Source organism: Oreochromis aureus, linkage group 14, assembly GCF_013358895.1.
Source record: "Oreochromis aureus strain Israel breed Guangdong linkage group 14, ZZ_aureus, whole genome shotgun sequence".
Lineage (NCBI taxonomy): Eukaryota > Metazoa > Chordata > Actinopteri > Cichliformes > Cichlidae > Oreochromis > Oreochromis aureus.
The window spans coordinates 16,224,631-16,243,184 of record NC_052955.1 but is presented as its reverse complement, the minus strand read 5'-3'; the positions used below and the strand labels follow the sequence as shown (position 1 = coordinate 16,243,184).

The window sequence follows — 18,554 nt, the reverse complement described above, 5'->3', positions numbered from 1 at the left end:
AAGGGCAGACTGAGCTGTCAGAAACTCACCCAGAGGACATCGCCTGAGCGTACCCGAGCGAGCTTCAGACACCTAGCCACATTTTTATGATATTATTTGTGTGTTGTCACAAGTGTGCATGTTACAATACTGGATGAATGAGTAACTGTTAACCGTGCAGAAGCTACCCTAGATCTCACATTTTTCAGTATGTTATCTTGTCTCGAAAACACTGACACAGAATCAACTGAGCCCTGAAGCAAGAAAGTCGAGAATGAGAAGCTTTTGAGGAGTTCTTCAAAAAAATCTCCTGCAATTTAAGTTTAACTCTAGCAATACAGAAATAAAATGACACATTTTACATTTATACCTAAACCAATTGTGTTTAGGTATAAAGCAGGGAGCACGATGGATATGTTCTATGATTACAACATATCCATCATGCCGTGCTGACACAAGACTATGCTGGTTGCCGCTCATTTGTACACTTCTCTCGAAAGGTGCGCCTTGACAAATACGCCAAAAGTCAATAAAAGTACACAGATTGTGTAAAGACAACCACTACAAAATTGCCAGAGACCATGTCTCCTCAAATGGCCAGAGAGCATTTCATTAAGAGTCCCTTTTATCGAACTCCCGCTTAAACTGTTAAAACGCTGTCGGAGGAAGGATGAGCAGCTTGCCTCTCTGTTAGCGCACATACTAATGAGGCAAACAGCAGCTAGCTGCCACAGCCTGGACTTTATGATATCAGGGAGGTAACTCTAGTTTAACAGTCATTGACTGGCACATCACTCCTTTCTGCTTGACTTTCTTGGTCGATGAAATAAGGACTGTGGGTAATCTGTAGTGAACTCAAATAACAGGAGAGAGATTATTATTGAAAGCAGAAAATCAATCTTTAAAGAAGCTCGGTTTGTGACAAACTCCAGAACATGGGTGGATAACTGTTTGTAAAAGCTCCTTTTTTCCTAAGAGTGTTTTGTCTCACTTTTAGATATGCACCCATTTGATTTTTACCCCACACTCCCTCTCCTCTGTAAGGACAACTGTCTCCACTTCTCCCACAGCCTTTCTCGCTGTGCAGTGTATTGCAAACACAGCAGGAGTGCTGTCAGAAGAAGATTATAATGCATCTGATCGGGTCAATGGACAGTAATGATAGATGGCTCCTGAACAGAGGGGAGTGGAACACATAAATGGTGGGTTAAGGGAGACTGAGAGAAAGAGAAGTGGTAGTGAGAGGTTGAGTTAGAGGCTGCACTATTTGTGCAGGTCAGAAAGGAGATCAAACCCCAGCTCTTCCCCTCCCATTTGCTGTCCCCGCTGCTCTTTACACTACTCTTCTCTCCTCAGGGGATCTCGTTATAGAAGACTCATTGGCCTTGAGAACTGAGCCTATCAGCGTATGTGATAGGCTAAAGAGTGGGACAAAAGAGGGGGACAAACATCATGCGTAAGAGAAAGAGTGAGTGAGTGAGAAAACAAAGTGAAAGAGAGAGAATGAATGCATGATGGGAAAAAACTGGGACCTGCAATAGAGGGGGGGAAAGAGCAATCGGAGAAAAGGTATGAGTGCAAAGAGAAGTGTGCTGAAATGAACAGTAGAGCATATAGCCTTAGGTACCAGATTGTTATTACTGCTGCAGATGGTTTGGAGATGCTTTCAGCAGATTTATGTTGTGCTATAGTGTATATATATATATATATATATATATATATATATATATGTGTGTGTGTGTGTGTGTGTGTGTGTGTGTGTATGTGTGTGTGCCACATCTCTGTCTGTACGTGACTACATGTGAGCACACATGCCACTATATGCTTGTTTAGTTTAAGTAATGTCAGCTAAGTGGCATGTTTTCTAGATAAATAACCAATTAGAAGCTTGTGGGGCATTTGCAGTGAGCTACAGCATCTAATCAAATCGCTATACACCAGCTGTAAACCATTGCTCTCATCTAAATGCTGCACACAGCCTGCTTTAAATATCCAATCAAGCGATTCAAGACCATGTGCTCACAAAACAAAAGGAAATGCATAAAATAAAAAGTGAGGACTCCCTTTTCCCTCACGATACTTTGCGTTTTTCTCCTGCTTCTGGGTCGACATCCATTTTGCTGTCTGTCTCTTGTTCATTTGTCATCTTTTTCCTCATTTGTGTAACAGCTTTCATTGATTTGTTTTGGAAGGGCTTTAATGTGCCGCTGAAGATTGTTGCTGTGTTTATATGTGTGTACATGAGCTGATGTGAGCGTGTAATTACGAGTACTTTTCCAGGTCCACGGATGTAAGAGTTAACATCTATCTCGTATGAAGACGTAGAAACAGTGACAAAGAAGGAATCAGACACTTTGACTGACATACCTGTGCCCGTGCACACACTTGATCTCATACCCACGCAAATGTAGAGCCATAAAGGCTTCAAAGGCACAGTTATTATCGTCATAATCACTCCAAAATCTGCTGCATCTTATCTACCTTCTAACTCCTAATCCTTTCAGATTTTCAGTCATCCATCATTCTCTCTCTGCCTTTGGAGAAATTAGCTCTCTCTTCTCCTCATTTTATCTCGCTGTCACATAGCCAAGATGAATTTTTAAGATAGCCACTGATTTTGTGAATGCCCAGTGGGAAGCTATTTCGCAGCCTCACTTATAAGCTTAGTCTTGTGCATCCTGTGCAACCCACATTGTTTATAAGTATGCATAGTTTCTAGACTTTAGGCAATGATTGACTACAAATCATTTTTATCCAAGACCTAAAAACATTTCTTGCATTTAAAATTATGTTAGCTTATCCGATTGCATTTGATCCCAAGAATATGGAGGATGATGTATAAATATGGCTGTAATTAAAAAGGAAAGTCAGCACTTCAATCACATGCTGATTGCTTGATTTAAAAAGCACTGTGGTGGCGTACAGAGGCAAACTACAAAACTCTCTGTCCAACAAATTATGCACCTAACTGTAGATGAAGCGCATTCATTGTAGTCCATCTCTGTGTGTATTTCAGGGCTGAACATTCTTCTTGAGTTTATATTTTGCACAAGCAATCACATTTTCTTCCCTAACGGATACAAATGCAAGAGTTAGTGTCTCTCAGGAAGCCAGCTGAGCCCGGGCCTGTTTTGACAGTAAATAAGCTAATAGGCAAATGTCATGGCTATTAAATGAGTTAAGCCCGATCGATGTCAACTCTGGAGCAGAGGTGTATAAATTCAATTCAAATGAGACACCAACTGACACCAATAAAACATTTGTTAGAATTTGTCAGGAGAAACGCCAAGGGATGTGTGCGCGCGCGTGTGCGGTTGCGTGGCAGGGGGAGGGTTTAGGGGTGCATTCGTGAATGTGTAACTGTGCATGGAAAGGCAGTGGGAGGGAAAGCAAGGGATGACATAGAGTGAGGGTGGGAAAAAGGGATTAAGTAGGTAGAGGTGGAGGCATAGATGAAGCCGTCACTTTGCTTTGTGAGATTCTTGGCGGTGAGAGATGAGAGAGTGATCTCCCACGCAGGCTGCAGAAATGCTTACAGTAACACTTTCCCTCCACCTGGGCTGAACAAAAGGAAGGGGAAAAGTGCAAACATGTCACAGAGGCAGGAGGAGATCAATGTCCACAAACACAGTTAGCAGACAAGCAGCCATGGACGCACAAGCTGAATGCAGCTAAGAGGATGTTATGCAATTTATCTTTTTTCATACAGTCAGCTCTGTGCTTTTTATGCTTTTTCATCCTTCTCCTCACAGTCCTATTCTCCTCTTAACTATACATCACTTAAATCATTTCATCAGGCAGCCCACCAGCTGTATCTTTTTCTCTGCAATGACAGCAACCGAGCTGAAGCGTTTTATCTCCATTCTCATCTCAACACTTTGGCTTTGATCTTCGGTTTGTGCGTCTGAACGAACCTCGCCAAACCTTCCCAGAGGGCCACACTCTGCTGTGAATCACGGGGATCTACTCGAGCAATCAAGTCAGCACATATAGATGCTCAAATGTAAATGTACACATAAACTTTTTAAAGCATATTTCAAAAGCAGGACAAACTGTACAGGGTAGCTAATAATAAGCTACAATTATGGTCAAATAAAGCAGGAGCACAGAGACATAATTTGTTTCCAGCTTGCAGATAATGTTCTGTTATATAGCACTGAATTAGCATCTCTGCTTTCACTGCTCCACACGACCTCATCAGCATTCAAAACTGAAGCTAATCAATTCCCAGGTAAGCTCTCCAATTTGCCCAGATATGTCTACATAGAGAATGTTAGTTTAGCCCGAAGGCTGGTAGAAACATGACTTGCAATAGTATGGTTTTGCCTTCAGCATGTTAAGCACTTTGGTGGACACCAGTGTTTTAAGTACTGTTTCTGGAAGTTAAATGACGATTGATAACTGCATGCTTAGTATGAAGTACACTCAGGCAAGCTCAGCAAAAAAAAAAAAAAATGTTTGTTGTTCTGAACCTTGCAATTCGTGTGGTCAAGGAAGAAACTGGAGCAGACCAGGAAGCAGAAAACCAGAGACTGAGATTTTTTAACTTTGATAAAATGTGTTTCATGACAAACAGCTGGCTATCCTTGGCAGGAAAGGTTCATTCACTGATTCTCAAAAGTCCATGTTTTAATTAATACAAGTGTATGGGCTAAGTGGAGGTGAAGTCATCACTACATGACGCATGGGCTATGTGTAGCAACCAGTCAGTTGCGAGCCCGTGTGCCAATCAGAAGTTAAAAAAAGCAGCATGAAAAGGGAAAAATTCAACTGAAGTACAAGTACTTGAAATTTGTTGTATCTGGATAAACCCTTTGAGGTGTAACATCTTGTTTCAAGGGGATCGACAATTATCCCAGAGAGCAGTACAACTGCAACATCAGCTTGATACTGACGCAATGAGAGCTGAGGTCTGGGAGGTACTGAGAACGTGAGCCTGAATCTAGGAGGTTTTCCAATGTTGGAAGAAGTGAAGAAGGAAAAACCACAGTGCTGCAGTGTCTCCTCTATGTGTGTGTGTTCATGCATATTTCATGGAACTATGATATTGAAGTATGTTTGAACCTCCCCCTCCCCTACAGGCCAGCTGCAAGGTCCTTCAAGCCCACATGAGCCAACATGAAGAACCACACAAACATGCATGCACAAACACACACACACATAGTATGGCACCCTGGCCTTATGCTGATGAATGTCTGTCCTTCAGAGACCACAAGAGCCACAGCAGAGTGATACAGTCTGAATGAGGACAGACGAAGCAAGAGAGCGTGGTGACAAGACAGAGAGGGGAAGAAAAAAAATGGAGTTAAGAGTGTAGTGTGCTGTGGGCGGAGGTGCAAGAGGAGGCAAGGCAAGGCAGTACAGAGGGCAAAGGTTCAGCACAGCTTGTCCAGCATTACTCCACCAAAATAGAGCTTCAAACTGAAAAAGGTAAGGCAGTTTGGGGAGTGAGTGACTCACAGTAAACACTCTCAGCAAAAGTCAGTATTTAATCTCAAAAGATTTTTTTTTTGTAAACTTTACACTAGTCAATTTGAAGTAGCGGAGGAAAAGACTGACTAAGCGTTACTTAACAACATTACACCAGCAGCCCCAGCGTGCATAGGTGTGGGCTGCTTGGTGATATTACAAGTATTTCAATTGTTCAGTTGATGTGAAATACCATTAACAGCCACAATTAAGGTAAAAGTATTTAACTCAATTCAACGTCTCCTCTAATTGTATAACAATTTATTATAATATAGGACTAAAGTGTAAGTAGCATATTACAGTCCATCGTTTTCATGAGTCCAGCATATCCATCCATCCATCCATCCATCCATCCATCCATCCATTCGCTTCCGCTTATCCTTTCCAGGGTCGCAGGGGGCGCTGGAGCCTATCCCAGCTGTCATAGGGCGAGAGGCGGGGTACACCCTGGACAGGTCGCCAGTCTGTCGCAGGATATATTAACATAAAATTTGCAAATAAAAAAATATATTTATATATTAAATATATTGCAATAGTGAAAAGTAACATACTTGATTTTTCAAGAAGAGAGGGGATTCTTTGTCATCCTGGTTTTTAAGTTACAGCAAGTTTCTAATTAGCGAGACATTTTGCTGCTGTTTAATGAACAACAAACTCTTTCAACCAGAACAAACAACCTAATAAACAAAGCACATGCACACACTCACAGTCTCACCAGGATACTAGCCCATCTGTTTGCTAAGGGATTCTTGCTTCCTCTAACACTGCTTAAAAAGAGAGTGGGAAACAAATGCAACCCACACACACTAGTGAGTACGGAGACATGACATCATATTTTTTTTCTGAGCTGAGTCTCTGCAAAGGACGTGGGCAGGAGTGCGCGGGTAGCTTGTGTGTGTGTGTGCCTCAGTGTGATTACTAAACTGTGAGAGCCGACACAGACTGGGGAATCAGTGCAGCAGACTAATGTGCGTGCCTCTGCGTCCGCATGTGTCACTTAGAAGTTGAGGCGATCTAAAGGCATCTTTTTTTTCATCTCTGCAATCATCTCCTTATCTCTGCATCTGCTCCTCCTGTCTGACTGTCTTTGTTCTTTCTTATTGTCTTCTCACTGTTTATCAGCTGCTGCTTATGCAGTTATTTTTTTTTCTCTGGCTTTTGTTTGGCTGCCATGCCCTGTGAGCATTGTTTAATGCTCCCCCACATTCCCTGAGGAGATTGGGGGGGAGTGTGGGGGTAAGATGGGGGAGGACAAGGGCATAGGCACTTCATTAATCAATCAACCAGCTTTGAAAATTTACCTAATTAACGGCTAATTACAGATCTGGGCACAGTGCCAGCTGGCATCCCATCCACCTACACCCCTGCAGTCGCCCAAATGACACTAGAGGTAAACATCCCTCCCTCGCTCCCTCTTTTTTACTCTCATCTTTGTTAGTCTACCCATCCGTGCATCCACACCCCCCATTTGTTATTCATTCTCTACTGTAACAACAGATCACCGCTGATCACTCACACAAGACATCTCTGAGCACTTGGCTCGTTCTCGTGTCACACCATATGGCTGTCTGATTTTGTTTTCGCAGTCTCACCGGTGAAATATTGGTGGTCATCACAGGTTCCTGGAGGCTCTCTGAAGGCACAGTCTCTCTCCAATGATCATTGGTTCGGTTCTTGTCTTGTGCCTGCCAGCTCTCTCTACGGGACATACTGGCACGCCAGGCCCGCTGGATCCTGGTGACATAAGTCAGCAAAATGTATTTATTGAGACATATCTAGCATTTTTTTTTAAAAAGGGTGTTCAATTTTGGAGTTCCCAGTGAAAGGAAATGGATTTGGAAGCAATGTTAAGTATTTGCTTCAAGGATGTTTGATGAACGATTGTTGGAGCGATAGCTGCTGAGCATAAAATACACAATGTTGTGCTGCCATAACCAAAGACAACAGTGTCGTTTTTTTCTTACTCACTTTTAAAAATAAGAATAATAATGTAGCAAAGACAGCAACATTCATTGGACACTTCATTAGGTCTATTGCTAGTGCAGGGCTGGACACCAATCTGTCTTGAAAACTGTCTTGACTCTTTCAAGGCATAGATTCACAAAGGAGCTGGAAACATTCCTCATTTTGGTCCATACTGACATGATGGCGTTCATTTGCTGCAAATTTGTCAGCTTTACATCCATGGTTTGAATCTCCCATTCTACCACATCCAAAAAGTTCTCTACTGAATTGAGATCTGGTGACTGTGGAGGCAATTTGAGTACAGTAAACTTAATGTCATATCCCACACTATTACACCAGGACTACCCACCTGAACTGTTTCGCTCATGATGTGTTATGTAAATTGTGACTCGTCTATCTTAATGTTGCAGCAGAAAGAGTCAGACCAGAGAACGTTTGTCCAATTTTTGTGAGCTAGTGTGAATTGTAGCCTCAGTTTCCTGTTCTTAGCCAACAGGAGTGGCACCCGGTGTGGTCTTCTGCTGCTGTAATGCTCTTCTGCTCTTCTGCACACCTTGTTTGTAAAAATTGCTTATTTTTGTTACTGTAGCATTACTGTAAGCTCAAAACAGTCTGTCTATTCTCCTCTAACATCAACAGATGCTCACTATTTTCTCTTTGTCTGACCATAAACCTGAGATAAATGTGAAGTAGGTTAAAATTTTCTGAATCAAATCAAGTCACCTTTCTTCCCATTTCTGATACTCGGTTTGTACTTCAGGCGGTCAAGACAACCTCTAAATACCTTTATTGGTATCACGTGATTGGCAATAATTCAGTTTACCTAATAAAGTGGCTGGTGAGCATAGAAATACCTAAGAAGTCGTAAAGAAGTAAGACTTAAGTAAGAATTACCCATTAAAGAAACGTAACACAGCTCATTCTTTATTCTCCGATCACTTAATATTTATCAAATTTAACAGCTTTGGTGCAGAGCTTTAAACACATCTGCAGTACTGCTGGGCTTGTTCTCAGTAGCGACAGCATACAATAATGAATTTGCAGTATATGTGTGAGTATATACACTGTCTGTCTGGTATAGTTGTAAGACTGAGCCAAAACAGGTTTTTTGCTTTTTTTAAAATTTGCCTATAATTATGAATAAAGGTTAACTTAAATTTGAATGCTCACCAAAAATACAAGACAAAAAAAAAGCACAAACACAGTTAAGGTTAAAATAGTTCACTTCCACTTCTGCTTCTTCATAAAACTGAAGGAATATTGCCAAGATGCAAGATATTAAGTAAACGAGTGCATCACAGCAGATTTCTGTCTCTCTTTCTTTAACTCATCTTCTTATTTAGTTCCTTTAATTTCCATGACAACTTCTCCTTCTTGGCCATTCTCAAACATTTCTCCTCAGTTTCTCGCTTAACTTTGTCTATTTTTTCCTTTTCCCTTGTCCTCTCCCAGCCTAGGTTCCCAACCTTCTACAGACAGCTTTCTCTCCATCTTTCACTTTCCGCTCACTTTCATCCCAGTAGTCACCTCAACACCAGACTCCAGGATGGAGTGTAGGATCAATTACCCGATGGAGAAACACATTCACCTCCAGTGGAGCAGAGAGACAGCTGAGGCAAATGGAACAAATTGAATTAAACCACATCTTCTAGCTCCAAGCCACTACCTTTTCCTCTTCCTTCGCTCCTTGTTTTTCTTCTCCCTTTGCTTTTTCAGTCTCTCCATTTCCGTGTTTTCCTGTTTCATTGACTTTTCTCTGAGTTCATCCAAACACTTTTTCCTTATCTGTCAATTTTTTTATCCTAGAGAGAAATAGCTTTTTCTTTTCTATCCTTGGCTTCCAATGAAGTGAGAGCCTGAGGCCCGAGCTGTTCTTCCCTGTCGCACCTACAAGTGTGTAATTGTGTAGATGGAAGCTGACAAGAGTTAATGCTTTCAAAAGTGACCCTTGACCCCACAAGTCCATGACCCCAAAGCACAGAATGAATTGAAAGGAATTGAACATGGATGATATTCAAAATGAAAGCCTTTCATATTATAGGAATCTATTGTTATGACTGGGTATTGTATAAACAGTCATAATGATACATAAAGCAGCCACAAGTGATACTCACACGACAGCCTTTATCTCTAGGTGCTGTTGTTGATCACGGCAGTGAAGGCTATTGTCGTCCTCCATCTCACTCCTACATGGACAACTTCTACGACGATAACAGGGCAGATAAAGAATAATTATGAGGTCGGAAATATAAATACTGGCATCAACACAGAACATGGTGCATGCAAATCATCTAAAACATGATAAGTTGTAGGGGTTACTGCAGATACTAGGCTAGTGAAACCCCAATCCCAAAAACATACATAAAAGCAAACAATGTTTTGCAAATCTCATAAATTCGTATTTTATTCACAAGAGAACAGAAAATATACCAAATGTTTAAAATGAGAAAATGCACCATTTTAAGAAAAATATCCCACTTTGAATTTAATGGAAATGCCTCAAAAGGTTGACATGAGTGCAACCAAAGGTTGGAAAATTAAGTGGTAATAAAACTAATTAGGCTCACTGGTAACAGTTAAGTAATTTGACCCATAATTTCTCAAAAGTAAAGATGGCAGATGCTCACTAATCTGCAAAAAAAATGCATGCACAAATTGTTGAACTGTTTTAGAATAATGTACAACAACTGGCATTTGCAAAGATTGAATATCTCATCATCTGCATTATATGATATCAAAGATAAAAGAGAGATTTCTCCAAAAATCTGGAGAAATCTCTGTGTGCAAGAGACATGGCCTACAGTCAATATTGGAATGTCTTAAGGTCTCAGACAGCACTGTCTTAATAACAGATGATTCTGTCAGGGAAGCCACTGCATGGACTCAGGAACATTTAAAGAAGAATACACGTGTACATACAGAAGAAGAACTAGCTTGTTATCGGCAATCAGTTCAAATGCCTGCATCTCTGATGGTATGGGGGTGCACAAGTGCCTATGAAAGTTGCAGCTTGCATATGTGGAAAGGCACCATCAATGCTAAAAGGTACATTTTTTTAAATCTGTGTGCTATTATGAATAAAATATGGGTTTATAAGATTTGTAGATTCATGTATTCATTTGTTATTTACATCTTAGACAGCAGCCTAACTTTTTTGGAATTGTAAAATAAGGTACTGTTATGGCAAAATGGTTCTGATAGCATCGTTCTTTAAAATCCAACATTGCATCTTCCTATTGTGGAGAATACCGTGTGCTTTGGGGTTTTTCGCTCATTTAAGAGTAGGCAGATTTCTGTACAAGGTCTTACCTTTCTATCTTTTGAACAGCTTGGCCTCCGCTGTGGTTGCAGAAGCGATGATACCTTTTCACTTCTTCCTGGCAGTTGAAAAACATCAATATGTCAGCATGGTTTATAATTCTCAGTGTTAATGCAATACGAATATGACACCGGAAAAGCTGTAAATCTGCAGTATATCTATCTGTATGTGTAATTAATAACACCTACACACATACTGCCTGGCATAGCTACATAACTGAGTCAAATCAGGTGATTTTAATATTTGTTGTTGCTATCAGTCCACTTTAACCTCAAATAAGGGCGCATATTTGAGTCACTTGATTAACACAGATTTGTAAGTTGGAATAATGCCGATGCATAGCAGCATATGTCGTCTGCAGGTGCCAACTAGCCGGGTATCCACTAAGAAGAGCCACCATCTCTAAATAATAGGTCATAGCAGGTCTCACTACAATCTTGTAAACATTTCCTTTCACTCTTGCTGCTGTTATTCTGTTAAAAATCAACCCTGGCAGCTTTTCTCCACCTCTTCTTCACTTGTCTCATGCACTGTCTGTTGCTATGAATGGTCTGCCACAGACATTTAAACTCCACCTTCACTACCTCTACCCCTTGCATCTTTACTGCTCCACCAGTGTTCCTTTCATTCACACACAAGTATTCTGTCTTGTTTCTACTCACTTCATTCCTTTACTCTCCAGGCCATACCTCCACCTCTCCAGGCTCTCCTTATCTGCTCCCCACTCTCACTAGACATGACATTGTTATCCTCAAACATCATCTGTCAACATGTCCATCGCTGCCACAAACAAGAAGGGCTTCAGCACTTATCACAGAGCTTACACCCACCCCCACCTTGAACCCTTCTGTCACTTTTACTGTACACCTCACTGATGTCTCGCTGTACTGCACCACCCTTTGCCACTCCTGATTTCCTCATTTTGTATCACAGTTCCTTTCTTAGTACCTTATCATATGCTTTCTCTATCAAAATTCTTAAAGCAAACATTGCATCTATAGTACTCTCTCGGCATGAAGCCATACTGCTGCTCACTGATCATCATCCCTGTCCTTAACCTTCCCTTCAACCACTTATTCCCACAGTTTCATGGTATGACTCATCAACTTTATCCCTCTGTAGTTATTATTAGGGTTGTTATGATACTGCAGTTGCAAACTTTATATCGATACCTGGGAAAATACACCATACAATTTTGATACCACTAGGAAGATTTTTGCCCTCCTGCAACAACAGAAGTAAAAGTTTTTGAAAAAGTTCATTTGTTAATTTCCAACTAATTTTCCCGGTTTTAAATTATATTTAACAAAACAGGTATTAGATTAAGATCAAGTTGAAAAGTGTTAGTTTGGAGCTTTTATCCAGTTCGCAAATTATTTAGATGATTTCATTACAGACCCTGAAGATAAAATATATTTTAGAATCTACTAATAAACTAATGGTTCAGCAAACAGCACAATACCTAACATCTAAATAATGTAATTATTGTAGAAGAGCATTATGGAAAAGTTACAAATAAATTATGGATAAAGTGTGCTTTTACTTATACTTATATTAATAATAATAATAATAATAATAATAATAATAATAATAATAATGATAACAATAATAATAATGATAATAATAATAATAATAATAATAATAATAATAATAATGATGATAATAAAGAAATAAAAGAAGTTGTAAAAAACAGAGCACTCACTTTTAAATCTGACCACACAGTTTGCTACATCAAAATAAATGAGGCATTTTAATAAATTACTGTAAAAATAGAAAAGTTACATTTTATCATCTTGCCTACTGCTGCCTGCAGCCTCTCTCTGCAGCTCTTTGCATCCTCAGCGCTACTCATCAGTCCTGAAACCGCTGCTCTGCTCCAGACTTTCACCTTTCATTTGGTCTGTTTAGGTCTTGAAACTTTGCTGAATTCAGCTATAGTTCCCTCACTGCTAACTGATAATTGCTAAGTGGCTAACGTTACTGTGTGTGCCAGACAGGTTAACATTTATGATAACTGTCTAATACTTCAATGTCATTGAAACAGGAGGTTTACTGACGACTGAAATTCTTCCTAAAGTCTTGTTCAGTGTCATAAACGTTAACTTCTTTAGTTGCGAGTGAGGAGAGGACCTCTTTGCCTCACTGTGTCAGCTGGAGGAAGTAAAGACAGCACTGTTTCTATCAGTGTTGTTGCAAATACGTATGCATTTCCTCCTCACCAGGATTGTGTTAAACATTCTGGTTAAAATGTCCACTAACTGCTCTTCTGGACACCATCACACATCCACAGGTATGTCTTCTGGAACACCAGTCCTTCCATCTCTTCATAGCTGTCCTCACTTCGTCCTTCCTCTTCTGCACTTCCTGCACTAACTTTTCTCCATTTGTCCCCCTCTTTCATATCTTCATTAATCAGCTTCTTAAAGTACTCCTTCCTTGTTTTCAACACACTTCCCACATTTGTTAGTTCCCATCTCTATCTGTAACCACCCTAACATGCTGCACATCCTTTCCAGCCATCTCACCAATCAATACAAGTTCTCCTTCCTTAGTGTTCAACCTCATACACAATTCACTATAAGCTTTTTCCTTTGTTACCTCTCCCAGCCTATTAGACTTTATCTTTTCTAACCTTTTCCTTTGAATACTTTCCTCAATTCCTTGTCTTCTTTCCTCTGTAAAGAGTCAAATACCTTTTTGGCAGTTTCCTTTACTGCTTCATCTGTATTTTTCCAGTCATCTGGAAACTCGTCACTACTACCCAGAGCCTTTCTCTTGCAAACACAATACATCTACCTTCCTTCTCACCATCATATCAGTCAACTCTCTCCCTTTACCTGTCATGGTTCCTACATTTGAAATCTCTACTGTCATCTCCATATTCCAGCCTTGTCTTTTCTTTTCTCTCGCTGGCTCAGAAGACTTTCAGCCTCTCTTCTTCCTTTGTTTTTGGCCAACAGTACCACAGTTTGCATCCTGATAGTTAACAGCACTGGAGGCAGTTGCTGTTAAACCAGACCATGACAAATTTGGTATGGATAGCTCATTTTTGATGATTTGCTTGATTTGGCACAGATTTTATGCCGAATGCTCTTCCTGATTCAAACGTCTTATATCTGGGCATGGGACTGGCAATGCATCTGGAAAAATTGTGATTTTTGTAGGCTGAACTAATTCACACGCCTTAAGTACATTTATCTAGTTATTCATCCAACTTTACATTTTTGTTCTCGTCTTTAAATACAATAAACCTTACTTCATAAATTAATGTGCAAAATGATGTAACATAATATTCATACTCTAACTTGTAAAATTTTGAAATATCAACATTGAGTATAAAAATAAACCTGGCTAAATCAAGGAAATTAAAATGATACAATTCTTTTATAAGGCGTTATCGGTGCATAAACACTACTAATGGATCATTGCTTGATAGTGGTTGCTAGGCAACATGGTTACATAGGTAAGAACCTTTAGGGGCCTTTAGATACCTGTGTGAAAAGTTTGGTTGCACAACTGATTGTGTGGGAGTAGTTTGCAGACAAACCAACAAATATTTTTTTCTATTACACTAAAATACACATAAAATGTATAAACAATCAGCTGTGGCAGTTTGAACTTCATACGTCTGTGTTTCTCATACAACTCGCTCTGTTGAGGTTAAAAGACAAAATGTACTTTTGAAAGGTCTGGGAAAACCTGTGTTTCCAAATTTCATTCTTTCCAGATGACAATATGCCCATTAAGATGACAAGAAACTATCTAATGTATGTAGTCTTGGCATTGTCCAGTTACAGAACTACTACACAAATCGCAGTTTGAACATCACCACACAAACTTATACTACACTTGTTGGGGAAAGAAAAAGACTACTTTGCAACATATTCTCAGGCCAGACATCCTAGAGTTCATAATTTCAACTGCAGCCTTTTGTATTCAATACATACAAAATCAAATCTTTTGAGCAAAATTTTGTGTCACAGCACATTCATTTTCTATATGTTTTGCACATTTTGGTACATGTAATACACGCATTGTGTGCCGTTACTGTATTAGTTTGACTCTTCTAAATGTTTATGCATATCTACCAACCAAAGCCAATAATGGATTAAGTGTTCAAGATGCCAGGCAAAGGGCCAGTAAGGATTTAAAATATAAGTGTGTCAACAAGTGTTATGCCGTATCAAATGAAGACTCCATCCAGATGCTCTAGCCAAAATAAGAATCCATGACTAATGGCAATGGCAGTGTTAAATGGAATGAATGTGTTAGCATATTTTATATTATATTTGTTAATATAAAAATGCTGATATGCTAAAATACATGGATTCTACTGAGATGAGACATAATTACTGTTCGTGATACTGATTATGTTAAAGATCACATCCTAAAGTGCCTAGTATTAGTTACTAATATTTACTGAAGCTATGTTTTTTTGTTTGTTTTTTTACAGCTACTATTTATTCACCACCAACTGTAATCTGTTGGGTTTCTGAACGAGATAAAATGCTCTACAATTACATAAGAAATATCAAGGGAGGGATATTGCTTGCAGTCTATAGGGCAATTGATTAAATCAACACCTGAATACATGCTTGCATAGAAATGGGGATATTAGTGAAACCTGCTGCTCCTGTGCATGTAAACTAGTTTATCACATTATTTTCAACAGCAAAATAAGGACAGTCAATAGACTGGGATGCAAGGTAAAGAGAAGCATTAAGTTGCTGAAAAATGGGAGATGGATGGAAAAGGGGAATAAAGGGGAGAGAAAACAACAGCACATAGCAGAAAGTCTGCTTCCCTTTAATTGATGAGTTATTAAAATCATTATTTCTCAGAGTCCTAGTTCTATCACAAAGATCGATGGCAGGCACCGCTGAACGTCCACACTAAAACACTTACACACATACACAAGACACGTGTAGGAGATGGTCGGGCCTTTGTGCCCTTCAGTCTAGCATTGTCTCTCAGCAGGATAAAGCCCCTCTCCACAAGCCCGTGGACACAAACACTGCACTAGAACAGTAAATGCACCTGCATACGTGCACAGCAGCATGTATGCAAGCACGTATACACCTCAGTCTGATCTCAGAGGATTTCATTACAGTGTGTTGATGCGCCGAAACATCTGCATTACACTATTGACTCTTTAGCTGTCGCTCGACTTGCCGATCAGCCCGAGGAAATGCCCAATCAAGAGGGCTGTACCACTGGAGGTGCTCATTAATTGTGACATTGGAAATCAATTTACATGCGCAGTGCATGAGAGGAGTAATATGGAAGTCAACATTTACTCTTTCGTCTGAGTCCCCAAGTACAAAAAGAGCCTTCAGAGAGATGAGAGTGTTACTGAGGTGTTTCTGTGATTACGTAATGTGAAATCTTGTTTTCTCTTAGTATTATAGCTATGCAGTAAAAGAGTGGCAATAAATGTGTTTATATAGAAAGCTTTATATCCTTTAAGAGGCGAGAAAGGGGTACGAGAAAACTAGGAGAGAGAAAGAAAAGACAAACAAATCCAAATGAAAGTGTTGTGTGAAAACAGTTACATGTTGATTATATTATAACATGTAGAGACCTTTAATTGGCAGGTGCAACTGAATGTATACATTCTCATAAATCCTAGGCTGCTGTACTTACACAGCTATCAATATCTGGCTGGAGTACATCTAGTAAAGCTAGAAGAAGCAAATCAGGTACGGCAACATGAAAAAAGTAGATGAAGGGCTGTAAATAAAAAGTTAAAAAAAACCTCATACATACATGTTTATTTGAGAGACATCCACAGATTTAATCTATAAATCAAAAGACATGATTCCAGTGGAAGAGCCATTACGCAGCATTTACACTAAGGCTGAACAGGCACATATTTTAACTATCTGTTCCTCTTTTGATCTGCTGTCTTTTGCTGTTGCGAGGTAATTCTGCTCGACACGTGATGACAGATCTCAAAACTGTTAGTTTTGTCAGTTTTCTGCTGACCAGCTGTTTTGGTTGGGCGGCAGATTCATCTCTTTCGCACTGATGCACTCAGAATATACTTTATTCGATATGAGCCTTCAAAACTGCCTGTGTTGAGCATATGGCACTGCACTGCAGAATGCAGAGGCTGAAAATGGTGAGGTACAATGAGGGAAGCAAGAGCCTATCAATTAAGAAGAAGTGAGCACAGGGTTATTCAAAAAAAATGCAATAGAAGAAGAAGATATGAAGTGGGTGGGGTGTGATGAAAAGAGATGAAGGAGGTGTGAGAAAATGATCACACAGCCCATCAAAATGCAAAATGGAGCACTTGGGAGTATCCCCCAGCCGGTACTATTAACCAGCAGAGAGCTGCTCTGGTTAACATACGGTGAGGAAAGTTCTGAGCACATATAGACAAGGCCATCATCGGTAAGAGGTCTTCTTTCAGTGATCAAAGACTGTAAGCTCGCACTTCGAGACCTGACCAGCCTTCAGGGACATTTTAAAGGGATGAGATGGAAATCACCACAGAACTGGCAGATATTTGTGTGTTTTACCGTGAGGTGGGAAGAGGTGTGTTTTTTTTACCTGTGGCACTAGATCCCAGCGTGAATACGAACACTGGGGTGGGCAAAGAACACACCTGTCTGTCAGCGTGCAAGCTCATGCTGCTCGTCCACATCATTACAACTCAATCGCGGGGCGTTTGAGTAAGCTAGCGCAAACAGCACTCAGCGCTGCTCTGTCCCACTCAGGGAGATACAGTAATGCACTTCTGAAATATGACACCCTTCCCTGGCACCACACTCCTACTATGTACAACCCTCTGCATAACAGAATGCTGCAGCTGTGCCTAAAATGCAGGACTCTGATGTTGCCCTGTCCCACGATACAGGATCTGAATGAAATCCATGGATGTTCAGCTCCCGTTGAATATATTCATTAAAAAGACTGCACACTGGGACATTTTTTTCTTGATTTTTATTGAATTATAAGTCTTATGCATGATACTGGTAACTGATTTCAAGATTCCAACTGTGAGCGCTGCATCAAATATTCCACCTTTTATATTTTATACTTAACCCCATTAGATGTGACACCATTGGCATGCTGTTTAAATAATCTCTCTGTAAAATGATTAACAACACGGACCCATGGCCATAAAATTCAGCTTTTCCATTGATTACGGGGTAATAGCTAGATAGATTAATGCGTTTCTCACGGGGTTCCCACCTCGGCAATGAATCTGAATCACTCATGCACACGGAGCAAGTAGAGCAGCCTCAGTAACCCACATTTGTATCCTCACTCATATATATCTAATGCCAATTACTGATTGGTCCTTCACCGAGCTTCTTCACGTCCTCCTCAGCAGTCTTGCATGAATCCACCCTGACACAGCATGTCACAGAGCTGAGCTAGGTCAATTCAGAAATTTCATTTTTGGGAAAGTGATGATGAAATTCAGCTGTCAGGTCACGCAGTGGAAACACATCAGGATAAAATCTGAAGTCAAAATGAGCAAGTGTAGGAGGATGTGAAATAAATGGGGGGGGGGGCACCATCATATATTGCAGAGTAAGTCAAAAAGCTATGATGGAACTCTGCTTTCAGATCTCACAGGCTCAATATCCCCAGCCACCGATAATGCGCAACACTACATCACCGGCATTAAATATTCAGGCGCTCGCTACACCTAGGTGAACTTGTGCACCTATACACTCACCTCGAGCACACAAAGGAAACAGTCTGTTAAAGATGACTCGAGCAGAACAGAATTTACATTAGCAAGTCAACTGCAACAACTGCTCCTTTCAAACCAGATGTCAGAGCTAAACCCTATACATGAGCTCTG

General features: G+C 40.1%; 1 protein-coding gene across 1 annotated transcript in view; it reads right to left on the bottom strand.

The window, feature by feature from the left end:
• The window catches only part of schip1 (schwannomin interacting protein 1), a 221,364-nt gene that overhangs the window by 201,707 nt on the left and 1,103 nt on the right, over positions 1–18,554 (bottom strand). The window contains exons 3-5 of the mRNA XM_031744009.2: positions 10,723–10,790; positions 9,528–9,614; positions 7,041–7,182 (exon numbers count right to left, since the gene is read on the bottom strand). Of these exons, the coding sequence (XP_031599869.2) occupies positions 7,041–7,182; positions 9,528–9,614; positions 10,723–10,790 (297 nt within the window). The remainder of the gene's footprint in view (positions 1–7,040; positions 7,183–9,527; positions 9,615–10,722; positions 10,791–18,554) is intronic.